At 63.5% G+C, this 16,568-nt stretch overlaps 2 protein-coding genes across 7 annotated transcripts; both read right to left on the bottom strand.

Moving 5' to 3' along the window:
* Positions 1–566: 566 nt before the first annotated feature.
* On the bottom strand, positions 567–5,341 carry LPAR2 (lysophosphatidic acid receptor 2). Of its 3 annotated transcripts, XM_089315766.1 has the most exons (4): positions 5,214–5,314; positions 4,870–4,972; positions 3,466–4,207; positions 567–1,451 (listed from the first exon to the last, which is right to left on the bottom strand). In XM_089315766.1, exons 3-4 carry the CDS (start codon positions 4,196–4,198, stop codon positions 1,135–1,137), a joined length of 1,050 nt encoding a protein of 349 aa, XP_089171892.1. In that variant the 5' UTR covers positions 4,199–4,207; positions 4,870–4,972; positions 5,214–5,314; the 3' UTR covers positions 567–1,134. The 3 variants fall into 3 exon arrangements, with proteins under 3 accessions (XP_089171892.1, XP_089171890.1, XP_051684190.1); XM_089315764.1 differs by lacking the exon at positions 4,870–4,972 and having other exon boundaries at positions 5,214–5,341; XM_051828230.3 differs by lacking the exon at positions 5,214–5,314 and having other exon boundaries at positions 4,870–5,004.
* Positions 5,342–5,827: 486 nt separating this feature from the next.
* On the bottom strand, positions 5,828–15,514 carry GMIP (GEM interacting protein). 4 transcript variants are annotated; one of them, XM_070059071.2, is made up of 21 exons: positions 15,380–15,514; positions 14,484–14,568; positions 13,983–14,073; positions 13,842–13,899; positions 13,513–13,638; positions 13,344–13,408; positions 13,132–13,239; positions 11,854–11,934; positions 11,587–11,757; positions 11,354–11,491; positions 10,968–11,164; positions 10,661–10,767; positions 10,499–10,588; positions 10,252–10,323; positions 9,996–10,141; positions 9,728–9,916; positions 9,495–9,632; positions 9,150–9,346; positions 8,532–8,886; positions 6,665–6,731; positions 5,828–6,576 (listed from the first exon to the last, which is right to left on the bottom strand). In XM_070059071.2, the coding sequence occupies exons 1-21, from the start codon at positions 15,396–15,398 to the stop codon at positions 6,230–6,232; spliced, it is 2,847 nt and encodes a 948-aa protein (XP_069915172.2). In that variant the 5' UTR covers positions 15,399–15,514; the 3' UTR covers positions 5,828–6,229. The 4 variants fall into 4 exon arrangements, 3 of the variants coding, with proteins under 3 accessions (XP_069915172.2, XP_069915173.2, XP_089171889.1); XM_070059072.2 differs by having other exon boundaries at positions 13,998–14,073; positions 15,380–15,510; XR_016222793.1 differs by lacking the exon at positions 9,150–9,346 and having other exon boundaries at positions 15,380–15,510.
* Positions 15,515–16,568: the final 1,054 nt, after the last annotated feature.

Raw genomic sequence — 16,568 nt, 5'->3', positions numbered from 1 at the left:
TAAATTAAAAAAGCAAGCAAACAAACAAACAACCTCCCCCTCTGCTGCCTGGACAGGACCACCTGTGTAATCTTGAATGATCTCGACCTTGACCAAAGGGCAGATAGGAGTGAGGAGGCTCCTACAGCCCAGAGACCACCTGGGCTCTAGAGGAGCGAGACAGACAGGCAGCAAGTGAGATGCAGGCAGAAAAACACAAGAGAAGACAAAAAAAAAAAAAAAAAAAAAAAAAAAAAAAAAAAAAAAAAAAAAAAAAACAGAGGCAGAAGGGCAGGTTCATGGTGCAGCAGGTGAAACTGCCACTTGGGACTTCCCATATGGGAGCGCTGGTTCGAGTCCCGGCTCCTCTGCTTCCAATGTTAATGCCCCTGGGAGAAAGCAGGTGATGGCCCAAGTATGGCAGCGGGGGAGGTCCTTGCCAGCCACATGGGAGACCCGGATGGAGTTCCTGGCTCCTCACTTTGGCCTGGCCTACCTATGGCTCTTGGTGAGTGAATCAGCTGATGACAGACTGTCTAAACCATGACCTAAATAAATAAATAAATAAATGCTTTGGAGACCTCAGAGAGGATAGAAAGGTTTACTCCACAAAGTGTGTTCTCTCTCTCTCTCTCTCTACCGGCCCCTCCGTTCTAACGAGCACAGGCCAGCCCCCCGGAGGCTGCGAGGGAACCTTTCCCCGCTCACCCTCAGCAGCCCTTAGTCCAGTGTCGCTAAGGCATCAGCACAGGTGATCTTGAACATTCTGGAAGAATCAGGAAGACGTACGTCCATGGTCTGTCCTTGTCAACCCGCCACACTGCGTCGCATGGCCTCGGCTCTCATCTCCCACCCGCCAGAGAGGAGAAACCAATCCACAGGGCTCACCAGGGGTGTGCAGTAAAAATACAAAAATGTCCGTTAAAAAACCCAAACCTGAGACGACTGGAGAGTGAGATTCCCACACTCCGTCCAACAGTCTTCCGGGAACTTGGAGATGACCCCTAACCCCGGCCCTCACGCAGGTAGAGCTGTGCACCTGCAGAGCCTTGCCCGCAGGCGTGCCCCCTCTGACACGGCTGAGCCAGTCATATCCAAGAGTGGTCCGGGGCTGGTGGTCCAACACGTGCTGCATCCCATTCAAGTTCAAGACGGCTAGAGGGTCGAGTCCATCAGGGAGTGGCCGTTCTCGGGCAGCATGATGCGCGTGCTGGCACCTGTCCTAGGGGACGAGGCATAGTGGCCGGTGGACTCCCGGCTGGCCCGGCGGAGGCACACACAGCAGAGGAGGCGGCGGAAGGTGCGGCGCATCTCGGCGTCGCGGCACGAGTACACGGCAGCATTGACCAGCGAGTTGGCCTCGGCCAAGAGCAGGAAGTACTTCTCCACGGCCAGCACGTTGCACGACTTGCAGTCCAGACCATCTAGAAGCAGCACCACCTGGCCTGGGGTCCAGCAGATCACGAAGGCCCCTGGGAGACGGAGGCCTGAGTGAGCGGGATGAGACCTGGCACCCAGAGCTCAGCTCAGGGTCGGAGGGGTCTCCCGAGCATGGGGGGGAGGTAACCATGCAGGACGTAGGAAAAGACAGCTTGTAGGCTGGCTTCACCTGCAGTGCCGGCATCCCATATGGGCGCCGGTTCGAGTCCCGGGTGCTCCACTTCCAATCCAGCTCTCTGCTGTGGCCTGGGAAAGCAGTATAGGATGGCCCAAGTCCTTGGGTCCCTGCACCCGCATGGGAGACCCAGAGGAAGCTCCTGGCTCCCGGCTCTGGATTGGCGCAGCTCCAGCCGTTGCGGCCATTTGGGGAGTGAAGCATCTTGGGTCATCGTCATTGCTTTCTCAGGCACAAAGCAGGGAGCCAGATTGGAAGCAGAGCAGCTGGGATTCGAACTGGTGCTCATACGGGATGCCGGTGTTGCAGGTGGCTTAACCCGCTATGCCACACCACCAGTGCAGGACACCTTTCTTAACCGGAAGATGGCAAAGGCCCTGGGTGTTTCAATGAGGGACATGACGGCACTGTGGGGCAGGCAGGTCGTTCAGCAATGGACAGGGCACGGTGAGTAGAATCAAGCCTGACTCTGGGGGAAGTGGAGTGTGTCCTCATGGCTACGGGGGTGGATCCTGGCTACCTGCCCCGCCCAGACCATTTTACACCAACAGCCAGTGTGACCACGTGACTCCACGCTAAGCACTCCTTAAGGGGACCAGCATTATGACGTCCATCCCAGGTTAAGCCACGGCTGGCGACACCAGCATCCCATATCAGAGTGCTGGTTTGAGACCGGCTGCTCTGCTTCCAATCCAGCTTCCTGCCCATGTGCCTGGAAACGCAGACAGGTGACGGCCCACATACCTGGGCCTCTACCATCCATGTAGGGGATACAATGGAATTCCTGGCTCCTGGCACAGCCCCAGCTGTTGTGGTCATTTGGGGAGTGAACCAGTGGATGGAAGACCTCTCTCCTTCTTTCTTTGGCACTAGGCTTTTCAAATAAATAACTCTTAAAAAAAAAAATAAGATTGATTTACTTGAAAGGCAGAGTTACAGAGAGAGGGAGGGAGAGATGGAGAGAGAGGTCCTCCATCCACTGGTTCACTCCCCAAATGACTGAAACAGCCAGAGCTGGGCCGGTCCAAAGCCAGGAGCCAGGTGCTTCCTCCTGGTCTCCCATGTGAGTGCAGGGCCCAACCACTTGGGCCATCCTCCACTGCACTCCCGGGCCTCAGCAGAGTCCGGCGCCCCAACCGGGACTAGAACCTGGGGTGCTGGAGCTGCAGGTGGAGGATTAGCCTAGTGAGCCACGGAGCCAGCCAGCAGCAGCCCTATAAATAACTTAAAAAGGAAAAAAAAAAAGTTGGAGTCGGCATTGTGGGATAGCAGGTAAAGCCATCAGCTGCGATGCCAGCATCCCATCTGGGCGATGGTTCAAGTCCCAGCTGCTCCACTTCCGACCCGGCTCACTGCTAATGGTCCCGGAAAGCAGCGGAGGACGGCCCCAAGCGCTTGGGCCCCTGCACCCACCCGGGAGACCCGCAAGAAGCTCCTGGTTCCTGGCTTCTGCCTGGCCCAGCCCTGACCATTGCAGCCATCTCTCCCCACCTCTCTGTAACTCTTTCAAATAAATACTTTTTTTTTTTTTTTTAAGATGCAAAACCAAAGCTTTTTAAGGACTTCTGATAGAACTCAGAACAAAACGCGACTCCAGTCCCCGACCTTTGACCTCCGAGGCTGGCCAATCTGCCCCCCCCCCCCCCAGCCAACCTTGAAGGCTGCTTTCTTCCCAGACTCTGGGCTACTCCTGCCTTGAGGCTTTCCACCTTCTGTTCCGTCTGCCTGGAATTCTTTTCCTCCCCCTGGAGCATTCAAGTCTGTGCCGAGATAACAGCTCGCCAGGGATCACCGCCCACGCCCGGCCCTTATCAGGTGTAGTTCACGGTCTCTGGGTGTCGTGGGGTCAGAAGGCAGAGGCCCTCACTCACCTAGGATGATGACCACCGTCTTGACCAGGCTCAGCGTGGTCTCTTGGTAGCGGGGGTGACAGCTGACATGCTCCGACATACGCTGCACCCTCCGCCGGACGTAGAAGAAAATGTGGATGTAGACGGCCACCATGAGCAGGAAAACCAGCAGGCTAGACAGGGCCCAGACGGCCAGGTAGGAGCGGCTGAGCAGGGGGGCCATGCGAGAGCAGCGGTCCAGGGCGCAGAGGCAGTGCCACGAGTGGGCGGGCAGCAGCCCCAGCCCCAGCGCGGCCAGCCACACGCTCACAATGAGCATGATCACGCGGCCGCGCGGCAGACGGCTGTGCAGCTGCACGGCCATCACGCTGCGGTGACGCTCCACGGCGATGGCCAGCAGCGTGGCCACCGAGGCCGTCAGGCTCGTGTCCAGGAGGCCCTGCCGCACGAACCAGCCCTCGAGGGACAGCCGGGCTGTGCGCGGCCCCGTGTGGAACATGAGGAAGAGGTAGGCCACGCCGGCGAAGAGGTCGGCGGCCGCCAGGTTCCCCAGCAGGTAGTAAATGGGCTGGTGGAAGCGGCGGTTGGAGGCAATGGCCGCGATGACCAGCAAGTTGGTCAGCAGCACCAGCACGCTCACCGTCAGTCCCAGCGCCACCACCAACACGTCCTTGGGCCGCCAGTGGGAGCTCAGCTCTTTGCCGCTGTTATTGTAGAAAAAGCCCACAGTCTCGTTGTAATAGCACTGGCCCATGGTGGCCACCTGGGGGGGGGGCACAGAGTCGGGGGTCAGTGCAAGTGAAGCTCCTTGGAAACACACAAGGAGCCAGCAGCAGCCTGGAGAGGAGGAGGAAGGCAGACAAAACGCATCCGCAGTCCAGTGCCGGCCGGGCCCCGGGGGGTGGGGGTGGGCCGCCAGCTTGACCCGGCTGGGTGGGTGGGGTAGAGGGGAGCTAGGGGAAGGGAGAGAACAGGGCAAAGGGGCGTGAGCTGCGTGAGCAGATGAGGTGCCCGGGTCAAGTGCGGGGAGGAGAAACCAGGAAACGCGTGTGTGTGTGCGTGCATGCACGCGCACGCGCGCGCGCGCGCAAAGTGAAGTCCCTCGCCGGGACCCTGCGGGAGCTGAGCGGTTCCTTTGGGAGGCGGCGGCTAGGCGGTCCCTGCAGTCCTCGGGCCGGCAGGATTTAGGTGCCAGAGCTCCCGAAGCGGGCGGGGCATCGGGCCGTTCCGGGTGGGACGGAGGACCCTGGAGGCCGCCGGGACAAAGAGGGCGCTCGGGGAGAAGGCGCTGGGCGAAGCCGCCCGGAGCCCCTAGGCTGGGGGTGGGGAGGGAAGGGAGAGGGGGCGGCGCCCAGGCCCCGCAGACACGTGCCGCGCCCTCCCCGGGGTCCGCGCTCCCCGGTCCCGCGTCGGTGCGGGCCTCACCTGGGCAGCGCGTCAGGCTGCAGACGGGGCGCGCTGGTCGGGGGCTGGGGTGGGCCCGGAGTCCATGGCCCCGCGACCACGGCGGGAACGAAGGCGCGTCCGGCTGCGGAGGGCGCGCGGGAGGCGGGGTCGCCCGGAGGCCCCGCCCCTTGGCCGGAGCCCCGCCCCCGCCACCTGGGGGAGCCCCGCCCCGCCCCGCCCCGCCACCTGGAGGGAACCCGGCCTCGCCCGCCTGCAACCCAAGCTGGGTCGCCCGGAACCGCAGCCCCCTCATTTCCTCCCCGCCTACCCCGGTCGCCCCCCTCCATTTCCGGCGCGGGACCCTCACCCCGGCCCCCGCACACCTTGAACGCGGCCGCACTTTGGAGACTGACTCTCCCAGCGACGGAGAAAGCCCGCCGGGACCACGCGCGGCCCGGGCGCAGCCCCGGGTGGTCTCCAGGCCGCGCCCCCCGCCCCAGAACCCCCCCTTTCCCCGCCCTCTCCCTGGCGTCCAATCGGCCGCCGAGCTGCAAGCCACGCCCTGATCCGACTCGGCTCCCACTGCCGCGACCCCCGCCCAGCCAGGGCTTCCCCAGCGCAGGTCTCCCACCCCGCAGACCCCCGCCCCCGCCCTCCGGCGCTCTCCGCCTTGGGACAGCGCTGCCCCCTGCATAGCCCCGGCCTGCGGCTTCCTCCCCCAGCCTCCCTGCGGCGGCCCCGGACTCCCACGGAGTGCAACACGAGGCCCTATTGTCCCGGTTATCTGTACTTGGTCGTGTTTGTTTGATTACACAGGACCGGTTTGGGGACGCGTAGCTGTGACTCAGCCGCGTGCCCAGGCCCCTTCTGCCTACAGGTGGGTCAAGGGTGTGTGGGCATGAGGAGGAAAAGGGGGGCCCTCGGCTCACTCGGGGGCAAAGGGGGCTTGCCCTGGCCGGCCTCTCCCCAGCACCCTCCTCGGCAGCCACACGCGGTGTACACAGGGCGACATTTATTCAGAAACCACCAGATCCCGGGCACCCAGGGGGCTGTGGGGTCTGGCTGCCCCCCCACCAAGAACTGGTGGGTGGCTTGGCTCGGTGAAGTAGGCAGGCGGCGGTGGGGCAGTGCCCACACCAAGCAGCAAAAGGCACCCAAAGGGTCAGAGTCCGGGGTGGACCCTGGATACTGACCGTGACCTGGAGCGGCCCTGAGGCTTTGGCCATGACCTGTGTGTGTTGGGAAGGTTCTGGGCCTCCCCCAGGCCACGCAGTCTTTATAGGAACCCCCCCCAAGTGGAGCTCTGGCCCCAGGTGTGTGCTGGGGGGGGCGGTCAGGCACGCGAGACATGGGTCCATCTTCACAGTCCCAAGCCCCCCCGCAGAGGGTCCAGGGGTGGTCAGAGATGCTCCTCATCTTCCTCTGGCTGGGGGTCGGCGCTGCCGGCGGTCCTGGGCACAGCCTCGCTGTCCAGCTTGGAGAGTAGCCGGGCGGTCTCTTGGGTGATCTCAAAATGTTTGGGCAGCGGGGTGCGGCACAGGGGGCTGGGCCCCCGCCTCCGCAAACTCCCTGGGTTCACGGAGGCCACGGGGGTCTCTTCGCACAGCTTGGAAGCCACCAGCGCCAAGCTGGACAGCTGGTGGGTGACAGGCCGCACGCCCCCCCGGGGGTACTTTACGGGCTGGCGGCTGAAGTGGCCCCGGGACTGTGTCCCCAGGAACGAGTCTTCGGGGCCTTGGCTGGTCTCTGTGGGGAGGGGTGGCCAGTGCTGAGCATCCCCAGGTCTCTGCATGCGACCCCCAGGATTCCCGAGCCGCTCCCCCCACCCGCTCACCTTCCTCGGCCTCGTCTTTGGTGTCTTCCGCCACTTCCTCCCTCTGATCACTCGGTGGAGCTGGGCTCTGCGGGGACAAGTCCAGGAATGAGACCCCAACCCTGAAAATCCCAGCCCTTGAGAAGGAAGCCGAGGGCTTGTTCCTGGGTCTGCAAAAGTTCCGCCCTAAATGATGCCCTTAAAAATGTACAGCTTGGGGACCGGCGCTGTGGCGCAGGTCCCGCCGCCTGGGACACCGGTTAGACTCCCCCGGCCGCTCCACTTCCAGTCCAGCTCTCTGCTGTGGCCTGGGAAAGCAGTGGAGGATGGCCCAAGTGCCTGGGCCCCTGCACCCACATGGGAGACCTGGAGGAAGCTCCTAGCTCCTGATCAGCTCAGCTCCAGCCATTGCGGCCATTTGGGGGGTGAACCAACGATGGAAGACCTCTCTCTCTGTCTCCCCCTCTCGTTGTCTGCAACTCTACCTCTCAAATAAATAAAATCTTAAAAAAAAAAAAAAATGAGGAGCTGAAGCAGGGTGTTGAAGGGAGGTACAGTGGGATGTGGGAGGCTTGACCAAATGCCTGCCTGAAAACTTGTTTTGTAATTTCGCGTGAATACCCTCGTGTAGCAGCACCCCGTGTGTAGTGGGTGTGCATTCACTGGGAGCCCAGGCTTTGTGCAGAGTGGGTGCTCAGTGCTGGCCTGCACCCTGCGCATAGTAGGTACACAATCCACAGTGGTGAGCAGGGCCCCCTGTGCCCGTCCCTGTTTGGTCTCACTTCCTGCCACTCTCCCCTCATTCACTGAAATGTGGGGCTGTGCCTTCAACACACCAGGCATGCTTCTACCTCTGGGCCTTTGCACTGGCTGTCCCCTTGGCCTGCAACAGCCTTCCCCAGGTCTCCACATGGCTTCTTCCCCACATCTGTCCAGTCTTTGCTCAAATCCACCTGTTCTGTAAGACTTATCCACGGGGTAGGCACTGGGCACAGCCATTAAGACACCGCGTGGGGCTGACATTGCAGTGTAGTGGGCTTAGTCTCTGCCTGCAGCACCAGCATCCCATATGGGCGCCGGTTCGAGTCCTGGCTGCTCCACTTCCCATCCAGCTCTCTGCTGTGGCCTGGGAAAGCAGTGAAAGATGCCCCAAGTCCTTGGGCCCCTGCACCCGCGTGGGAGACCCAGAAGACGCTCCTGGCTCCTGGCTTTGGATTGGTCCAGCTCTGGCTGTGGTGGCCATTTGGGGAGTGAACCAGCAGATGGAAGACCTCTCTCTCTCTGTAACTCTACCTCTCAAATAAATAAACTCTTTTTTAAAAAGATTTTAAAAAGACACGGCGTGGTGAGTGCGCATCCTGTCTGAGAGCCTGGTTCCAGTCCTGGCTGTGTTTCCTGATGCCAGCTTCCCGCTAACACACTCTCCCCAGGGCACAGTGGTGGTGGCTCAAGTGCTTTGGTCTGTGCCATCCATGGGGGAAACCTGAATGCAGCTCCCAGCCGCAGCCTGGCCCAGCCGCAGCTGTTGTGCGCGTTTGTGGTGGGAGCTGTCTACTGACTCTTATTTGTTTATTATGTTTTTTTTTTTTTCCCACCAGAACGCAGGCACCCAGAGGCCGGTGACTTTGAACACTGAGCTCCCTCGAGTCCCGGTTATGCCTTCGTGCGTGGCATACAGTAGTAGTGCCTGGCACATAGTGGGTGCTTAGTGAATTTCCTGTTGGAAGAAATGGCTGGTGCCTGCGTTACGTCACCCCTCACTCTTCCTTTTAGAATGAGCGTGGGTTAAATGAGGAAGGAGAACGTTACAGGGAAAAGCAGCAAGACAGGAGAGATGAGTCAACCTGGAGAAGCCCCTGCCCCCCGCTGCGGCCCCGTGGGTTCCTACCTCGGGGGTCGTGTCCTCTCCACGCTTCTCCAGGGATCCGTGGGGATGCGGCTCCGGGCCTGGCCCCGAGGCTGGCGCGAGGCAGGGGCTGGTGATGGCGAGGGGCCCCGGGGCCGGGCTGGGGTCTTGGGTCAAGGGCTCGCTGGCCAGGGGCAGCTCATCCATCCCGAAGATCTGCTCGTAGTGCACGATGAGGAACTCCACGAGCTGGGCCTGGTACCCCGAGTCCAGCAGGCAGGTGGCGGGGCTGGCACCGGCCGTCCGCGGGTCCTCCGCTGGCCGCAGCAGCGTCGGCCCGAACACGATGCCCAGGTTGTTGGCAGACATCCTGTTCTCCTCACAGTGTGCGGCCACCCTGGGGACGGTGTGAGGGGAGGAGTCAGGGCACGGGTGCCAGGCCGTCGGGCCGAGGGCAAGGACAGGGCCCGCAGGCTAGCCCGGTGGCCACCTGACCAGGTCAGGGTGGGAGACCGCCAGCAGCCACGGGCCCAGCACGGAGGGTCGGGTGTCAGCACCCAGAGTTACGAATTAGGCTTCAGCGGCTCGGGGGGGGGGGGGCAGGTCAAAGGTCAGGGGTCAGGGCGTTGTCGACTTTCGAGGCTCAGGCCCAGTGCACACCTGAACAGATGAGCCACCAGGTGCCGTAGGGTGTTGTAGTTAGAGTGAGGCAACTGTACCAAGAGGGTCTTCAGCAAGTAGACGACCTCAGGGCGGGGGCTGGGGGCCCCAGGGTCGGCCCCAGGGTCTGCATGCAGGGTCTTAGCCAGAGAGATGAAGGCGCCGTACAAATGGAAGGGGACCACGGGGTCGGTGAGCTGGGGGCGGAATGGGTGGGGGTGGACACGAGTGTGGGTGGGCCGCGGAGGGTCCTCAGCCTGAGTCCCCAAGCCCCTGCCCCCCTCCCCACTCCCATCCCCCCCCACCACCACCCACCACCACCACCACCAGCCCCAGAGCACCCACCTCCTGCAGAAATCGCTTGAGGACACTGGAGACATCGTGGGGCGAGTTTCCGGAGAGTTCCACCAGCGCGCGCCCGTTCTCAAAAGCCTGGCACAGCCGCTCCACCCGGACCCGGGACCCGCTGACCCGGTAGATGCCCTGCGGGGTCAGGGCGAGAGAGGGCCGGCCCGCTCGTGATCCGGCCACCGACGGCAGCGGGTCACTTCTGGGGATGGTCAGGGTCAAGGCTGCACCTGCACTCCCAGGGCGCGGTGCTCGATCTCGGCCGTGCACTTGGTGACCACGAAGGGCACCTCCTCCGGGAAGTCCCTGGGCAGCTGCAGGAAGTCGACTCCAAAGAGAGGCGTCCGGGCTGGGAGCTTCCTGTGTCCACAGAGGATCAGCAAGGTCTCCAGGCAGCGCTTGTGACAGGTCAGGAGGCACTGGGGGGAAAGGTCACAGGGTCACGGGGGGGTCACGGAGGGCCAGCAGAGCTCCCTGGGTCACCGCCCCAGGCCACACCTCTTCGCACTCGATCCCGTTGACCATGAAGGCGTCACACTCGCGGCACTTGGCCGGGCCCCGCAGCCGCCGCAGCCGGTGGGTCTGAGCCGCCAGGGAGAGCGTCCACTTCCTGCCCAGCCCGTTCTCCAGCCCCTCTCCCAGGTCTGCAGGGAGACAGGGTCAGGGGCACTCGGTCCGCCTCCCGCCCCCCCCCACCCCTACCCCTGCTTGCCTCCCGCCCCCCCCCCACCCCTACCCCTGCTTCCAGCCTCACCGGGATCTCGCTCCTCAAAGTCATCGGAGGACTCAGTGCCTGTGGACGAGACCTTCACCAGCCGCCGTGTGCCTGGGGTCAGAGGTCAGGAGGGGGTCAGAGAGGTCAAAGGTTAAGGGTTGGAGGATGGATCAGCAACTCCGGGGAGTGGTTCAGAAGTGGCATCGAGAGAATGGATCAGGGGGGTGGGGCAGGTTGGGGTCAAAGGTCAGGTGAGAGACTGGGGGTCAGAGAGTAGCTGGCCCACCTGGGCTGGAAGTGGGGGAGTCCAGGGACCGGGACTCGCTCCCACCGCCCACGCTGTCCACATCACTGCCTGGAGTGGGGCCTGCGGTCCCTAGGAGGGGACAAGTCATTAAGGATGGTGCCCAGCCCTGACGCCCACCCTCCAGGCCACCCCCGCACTCACCCTGCCTGCCTGCGCCTGGGTCCTCCCAAGCACCCGGCTCAGCCAAACTCTCGTCCAGCCTCGGAGGTGGGGGCCCCGAGAGCTTCTTTCTGGTGTCCAGAGGGGAGCTGGGAGGGCAGCGATGTGGAGGGCTGAGCCTCAGGGTGCTGGCCCCCCAGTCTGCAGAAACCCCAAAGTCCTGAGCCTCCCAGAACTGGGGGACACCCCCTTCCCCCAACAATAGCCCCGAGTGCTATATTCCGCTGCAGCCTGGCGTCCTGGGGCCGGCCGCGGGGACCCCTTCCCTCCATCATTCCCGGGGGCCCACCTGTGCGCAGGGGGCGCAAACTCCTGGAAGCAGAAGGCAGGCGGCGGGGCTGGCGGGGCCTCGGGCCGCAGCGCCCGCACGTACTCCTGGTAGCGCTGGCCGGGCTCAAAGGGCTCGCAGCATTCGGCCAACGCCGCGAAGGCGCGGGGGCCCCGCTCCGCCTGCGCCCCCCGCAGCCCGAACAGGCCCAGGGTCACCTGCGGGGCGGAGACCGAGAGTGATGGGGAGAGGGGCGGGGCCTCTCCCTTCGGGGGATGGAGGCGTGGCCAGGGCATGGGGGCGTGGCCTGGGCGTGCTCAGAGGGCGCTGCTCCTCCTGCGGGCAGGACCCCCGCCCGGAAGGGACCTGGGGACTGGAAACAGGGTGGGGGGCGGGGAGGGCCTCACCCGCCGCAGAACCTCGTCGCCTTGCAAGACCAGCTTGCGCACGTGCGACACGATCCGCTGCTTGGCCGCCTCTAGGTCCTGCTGCCTCGCGTTGGCTTCGCGCACGCAGGCCTGGTACAGCGCCTCGGCTTCCTGCGCCTGGGGCGGGGAGACCGAGGCAGGGGGGTGGGGGGTGTGGCCCGTGGGAGAGCGCAGAGGCGCGGGCAGAGCACACCCGCCGCCAGCTCCCGCACCTTGGCTTGGGCCTCCTCCCGCGATCGCCGACGCCGCTCCTGCTGCTTGCTGGGGCCTGGCGAGGCCTGGGGGGCCGGGTCCTCCGGGGAGCCCTGGCAGCGCGCCCGCAGGTCCTCGCAGCGCTGGAAGTAGTGTAGCTGGGCCCGCCGCAGCGCCTGCACCGCCTCGTTCTGGGAGGGCAAGGGGCGCGGGGGGGGGGGGGGGGCTCAGCGTCCGCCTCTCCTCCCGCCGACCCCTCCCCACCCTCCGCCCGCTCAGGGCATCACCATTCTCTTCTGTTCTTTCATCCACTGCTCCTTGAACTCCTTGCGCCACTTTTCAATCTCTGTCCGCTTGGCGGCCAGGGGCTAGCAGAGGTGGGGAATGGGTTTGAGAAGGTGGACAGACGTCATCTCAGGCCCCCCCGCCCCCCGGGTCCTTTCTGCTCACTGCACCCCTTTCTGCCTCTCTCTTTCCTCAATTGCCCCCTGCGACAGCCAGGAGACCGGAACTCAATCTGGGTGCGTCCCTGGGTGGCAGGGTGGGGCGCAGTACCCTGCCACCCACGAGGGAGACCTGGATGGAGCTCCAGGCTCCTGGCCTCAGCCTGGCCCAGCCCTGGCCGCTGGAGCCATTTGCAGAGTGAACCAAAAGATGGAAGGTATCTTTCTCTCTCCTCTCTCTAATACTCTGCCTTACAAATAAATAAACAAGTCTTACCCAAAAAAAAAAAAAAAAGCAAGTCGGGACTAATACCCAAGCACTCCCATATGGGATGCGTGTATCTAAAGATCTACTTATTTATTTGAAAATCAGAGTTACACAGAGAGAGGAAGAGAGAGAGAGAGAGGTCTTCCATCTGCTGGGTCACTCCCCAAATGGCCACAACCATCCAGGCTGGGCCAGGCCGAAGCCAGGAGCTTCACCTGGGTCTCCCCCGCAGGTGCAGGGGCCCAAGCACTCAGCCCATCTACCACTGCTTTCCCAGGCACAACGGCAGGGAGCTGGATCGGAAGTGGAGCAGCCGGGACTCGAACCGGCGCCCATAGGAGATGCCCCAGGCAGCAGCTTTACCCACTACACCACGAGGCTGGCTCCAGGATGCACACACCTTAACCACTGCACCAAATGCCTGCTCCTGGACCCATTTCTGAGTGTGAATTCTTTGGGCAGCGGGGAGTGGGGGTTGGTTGTACAGGAAGGGGGGGTATCTTCTCACCTAGCCCTGCCGGCCCCCACCCCCCGCTGCCACCACCACCACCATGTCCGCAGGCAGAGTCTCAGCGGCCATCAGCTCCCTTCTGCCTGGACCCAGAGCCACCGAGGCCCTTCCTGGGGACACAGAGCCCCTCGTCACAAACAGACGCCGCGCCATGTTGCAACCGCGCAGGAAGCCGGACTGGAATCTGCAAGGCCGCCTTGGGCAAGTTCCTGAGCCGCGCTGGCCGGCCCTCGGCTTCCTCCTCAGCTGAAGGGTCATGACTGATGACGGCAGCACCGCCTCCCTCCGGGGCATCCCCCGGGGCACAGCGGGCCGCCCCCCTCGCCATCCTGCCCGCCCTCACCTGGCAGTAGTCTCGTCTCTGCTGGGCCACCGTCTCCACGGCCAGGGCTCCCAGGCTAAGGTCATGCTCCAGGAAGAGTGTGTAGATATACTGCAGCGGCATATGGCTCTGGCGGGGGTGGAGGGGGTGGACTCTGAGCATGGCGGGGGGCGGGGCTGGGGTTGGGGGAGGTGGGGGCTGGTGGTCTGTGGGGGAGGCCAGGTCGCGGCTACCTGCTGGTGGATGGACACCTTGCCAGCCTCGGCGATCTTCATGACACTTCTGGCAAACTCCAGCTCTGTGGGGGCGGGGGTGGGGGGAGACACGGCAGGGCTCTGGGTCCGGCTGCAGTCTCTGGGTCGGTGCCAGGGGCGCCGGGGCTGGGCTGCAAGGGGTCCTCACCGTAGTTGGCCCTCTTCTCGGTCCAGGCCAGCAGCTCCTTGGCGTAGCGGCTCCAGGTCTTGGCATAATCCAGCGCCATGTCCACGCCCCCTTTGGTCCGAATGAGCCGCAGGTCCAGTTCCTCTCCTGGGCAGACGGGCAGCAGACCCCTGCTGGCGGAACTCCCCCCTCCGACCCCTGGGGTCCCCACACCACCACGGCTGCTCCTGGAGCGAGCCCTCCTCCCCCAGACACCCTTTTGGTCACCCGTGGCATCTTACAGACCCCCTGCCCAGACTGGGGGCCCTCTGAGGTTTGGATCTGCTGTGTGCATGTTTTGACCGTCCTACCCGAAAGAGGTGCAGGGCTCTCTATGGAGGGGCAGCTCCAACAGCTGGCTTCGCTGGTCTGCGGGGGCAAAAGGGGACAGCATCAAGAGCTGGTGGGGCAGGGGCCCACCCCCCGCCCCAGGAGGGTCCTTCCCCCTGTACCTCGACCCCACTCACCACCGTGGCTGTGGGGGCCTTGTCAGGCTCAGGGTCTGCTGAGAGTCCGGGGTCTCCAGGCAGCATCTCGAGGGCCCTGGGGGTAAGGGTGTCAGGATGCCAGCGTCCGCCCAGTCTGTCCCCGCGGGGGGCGCTGGGGGAGTCACCTCCATGGCAACACTGGAATCAGAGGCCTGAACAGTGAGGTTTTCGGAGAGGACCTACTTTACTATTATTGTTTCCAAACGAGCCTTGAGAAAGGGTTTGAAGGGTCCCTTGAGTGGCTCACATGGGCCTAAGGGGTGACAAGAAGGACCAGGTTGGGGGGGGGGGAGTGTCCAAGACATCTCTGGGGACCTCCAGTGAACTTGGGGGCATGATTTTTGGAGAGTCACATCGGACCTCTCAGGTTAGCCGGGAAGTGGGTTGTGACGTAGGCTGGTACCAGAGAAGGCATTGGGGGGGGGGGATCCTGGGATGGTCTCGGGGTGACCTAGGCGCACTCACACATTCCCCAGAGAGATCTCGAGGTTGTCCAGGCTCCGGAAGATGTCACTGTACCTCTTCCTGCCATCAGGCGCCGGGGTGAGCCCTGGGGGAGGGGATATGATGTGATATACCGGGAGGCCTGTGCCTCTCTGGAGGGGTTGACAGGCAGGCAGGCAGAGGCCTGGCCCCGAGAGCTTGGGTCGGAGGGGGGAACACGTTGAGGCCGACAGATGGACCCAGCAGACACGCGCAAAGAGAGACAGCTGCGCACAGCCGCAGACACCCACACAGGCACAGCCCCAGAAGCCAAGCGACAAAACAGACGGCCCAGAGGCAGCCGCCCTTGACAATGGAGCCACATGGACCCCAGGCCAGACAGATGGGAATACACGTGGTACACACAGGCGACACCAGGGACACAGAGACCGAGTAGTGACCCCCGCGCGCACACGCACAGCACAAAGACGGCTGCACGCCCAGGTCGGACCTGGCCACGTTTCTGCAGCCGCCGCCACGCCACCCCCGGTCCCGCCCCCCTCCCCCTAACAAGGGGGCCCAGGTCTGCACCCGGGCATCGGGGAGGAGGGTGGTGGTCCAGCGCGCTGCCCTCGCCCCCGGCGGGCGTGACACCCTGCCCCCATCACAAAATCAGAAGCAGAAGCGGCCACTTCCCCTTCCTGGGCCCCCTCCCCCCCACGGCGTCCGGGGTGAGGACTGGCTGAGGCGAGGGCGGGTGAGGGCTGGCGTCCTGGGTCCCTGCTGGCTCCGGGGGTCCCCACGATGTTAGAAACCTGCGCCCGTCCCATTCAGGAGCTCGTCTCCCGGCTCTCGGGACAGGCGGGGCTCCTCTATTTAGGAAGCAGAGGGGAACGGTGGCGGGGGAAGTGGCCTCTCCTGAATCCCGGATCCCCTACCCGGCTCTGCTGCGTCCATGGCTAGGCCCGGGAAGCTTGGCGAGGACCGGGTCCGGGATGGGCTCGCGAGCTGGCCCGGCCCAGCCCCGATTTCCTGCCGCCGCCGCCGCCGCCCGGGTTCTGCGCGTGCCCCGCCCAGATGAGGCCACGCCCCCGGCGGAGGCCACGCCCCCTTCCTGGGGTTCCTTAGACCCTGGTCAGGCTAGGGAGGGCCCCTTGAGCTCCGCCCCAGCCCTTCAAAACCCACTCTGGCTTGACCGGGGCCATGGCGCCCTCTGATGGGAGGTCTGATTGTTCTGCCTGACTCTGGTTGAAACATCCCCCGCGCGCTGGGACCTGAGAGGGGGACCACTGGCATGGGGGGACCTGCGGTGACCCTCAAAGCTGCACAGGCTCTGCATGCCTGGTTCGCAGGCACGGAGCGGGCATAGCGACTGCCTGCCTGCCCTGGGCCCCCCGGGAACCACCCGCCTCAGGTAGCCGGCTCCTCCCCTGCATTGCACGCCAAGGCTGCAGTCTCTGCCTCATGGGCTCTGGCCCCACTTCTCTTCCCTTAAGCCCGTCCAACCCCGCAGGACCCGCCGCCCGTGTGGGCCCCTTCCCATGCTTCCACTTGGCATGGGTCAGCATGGAGGGAGCAGGCAGGGGATGGACAGAAAGAGGTATTTCCAGCAGCTCAGGTCTAGGGGCTGCTCCAAGCCATCTTGTCATAAAATGCACCTCACAGCGGCCACTCACAACCCCGGCATCCCATATCCGAGCCCCAGTTCCAGTCCAGGCTGCTCGGCTTCCAATGCAGCTCCCTTGCTGTGCCCAGGAAGGTAGATGGCCCAAGTGCTTGGGCCCCGCCACCCACACAGGAGACCTGCATGGGTGTCCCTAGCTCCCGGTTTCTGTGGCCATTTGACAAATAAGCCAGCAGGTGCAAGATTTCCTTGTCTCTTCCTCACTATGTCACTTTGCTTTTCGGGTAAATCCTTTTTATTTATTTATTTATTTATTTTATTTGACAGGCAGAGTTAGACAGTGAAAGAGACAGAGAGAAAGGTCTTCCTTCCGTTGGTTCATCCACCAAATGGCCGCCACGGCTGGCACGCTGCGCCAATCTGAAGCCAGGAGCCAGGTGCTTCCTCCTGGTCTCCCATGTGGGTGCAGGGCCCAAGCACTTGGGCCATCCTCCACTGCCTTC

This window comes from Oryctolagus cuniculus, chromosome 16 (genome assembly GCF_051225735.1).
Source record: "Oryctolagus cuniculus isolate XC-2025 breed Fujian yellow rabbit chromosome 16, ASM5122573v1, whole genome shotgun sequence".
Classification (NCBI taxonomy): domain Eukaryota; kingdom Metazoa; phylum Chordata; class Mammalia; order Lagomorpha; family Leporidae; genus Oryctolagus; species Oryctolagus cuniculus.
This window is presented reverse-complemented; position numbering and strand designations above follow the sequence as displayed.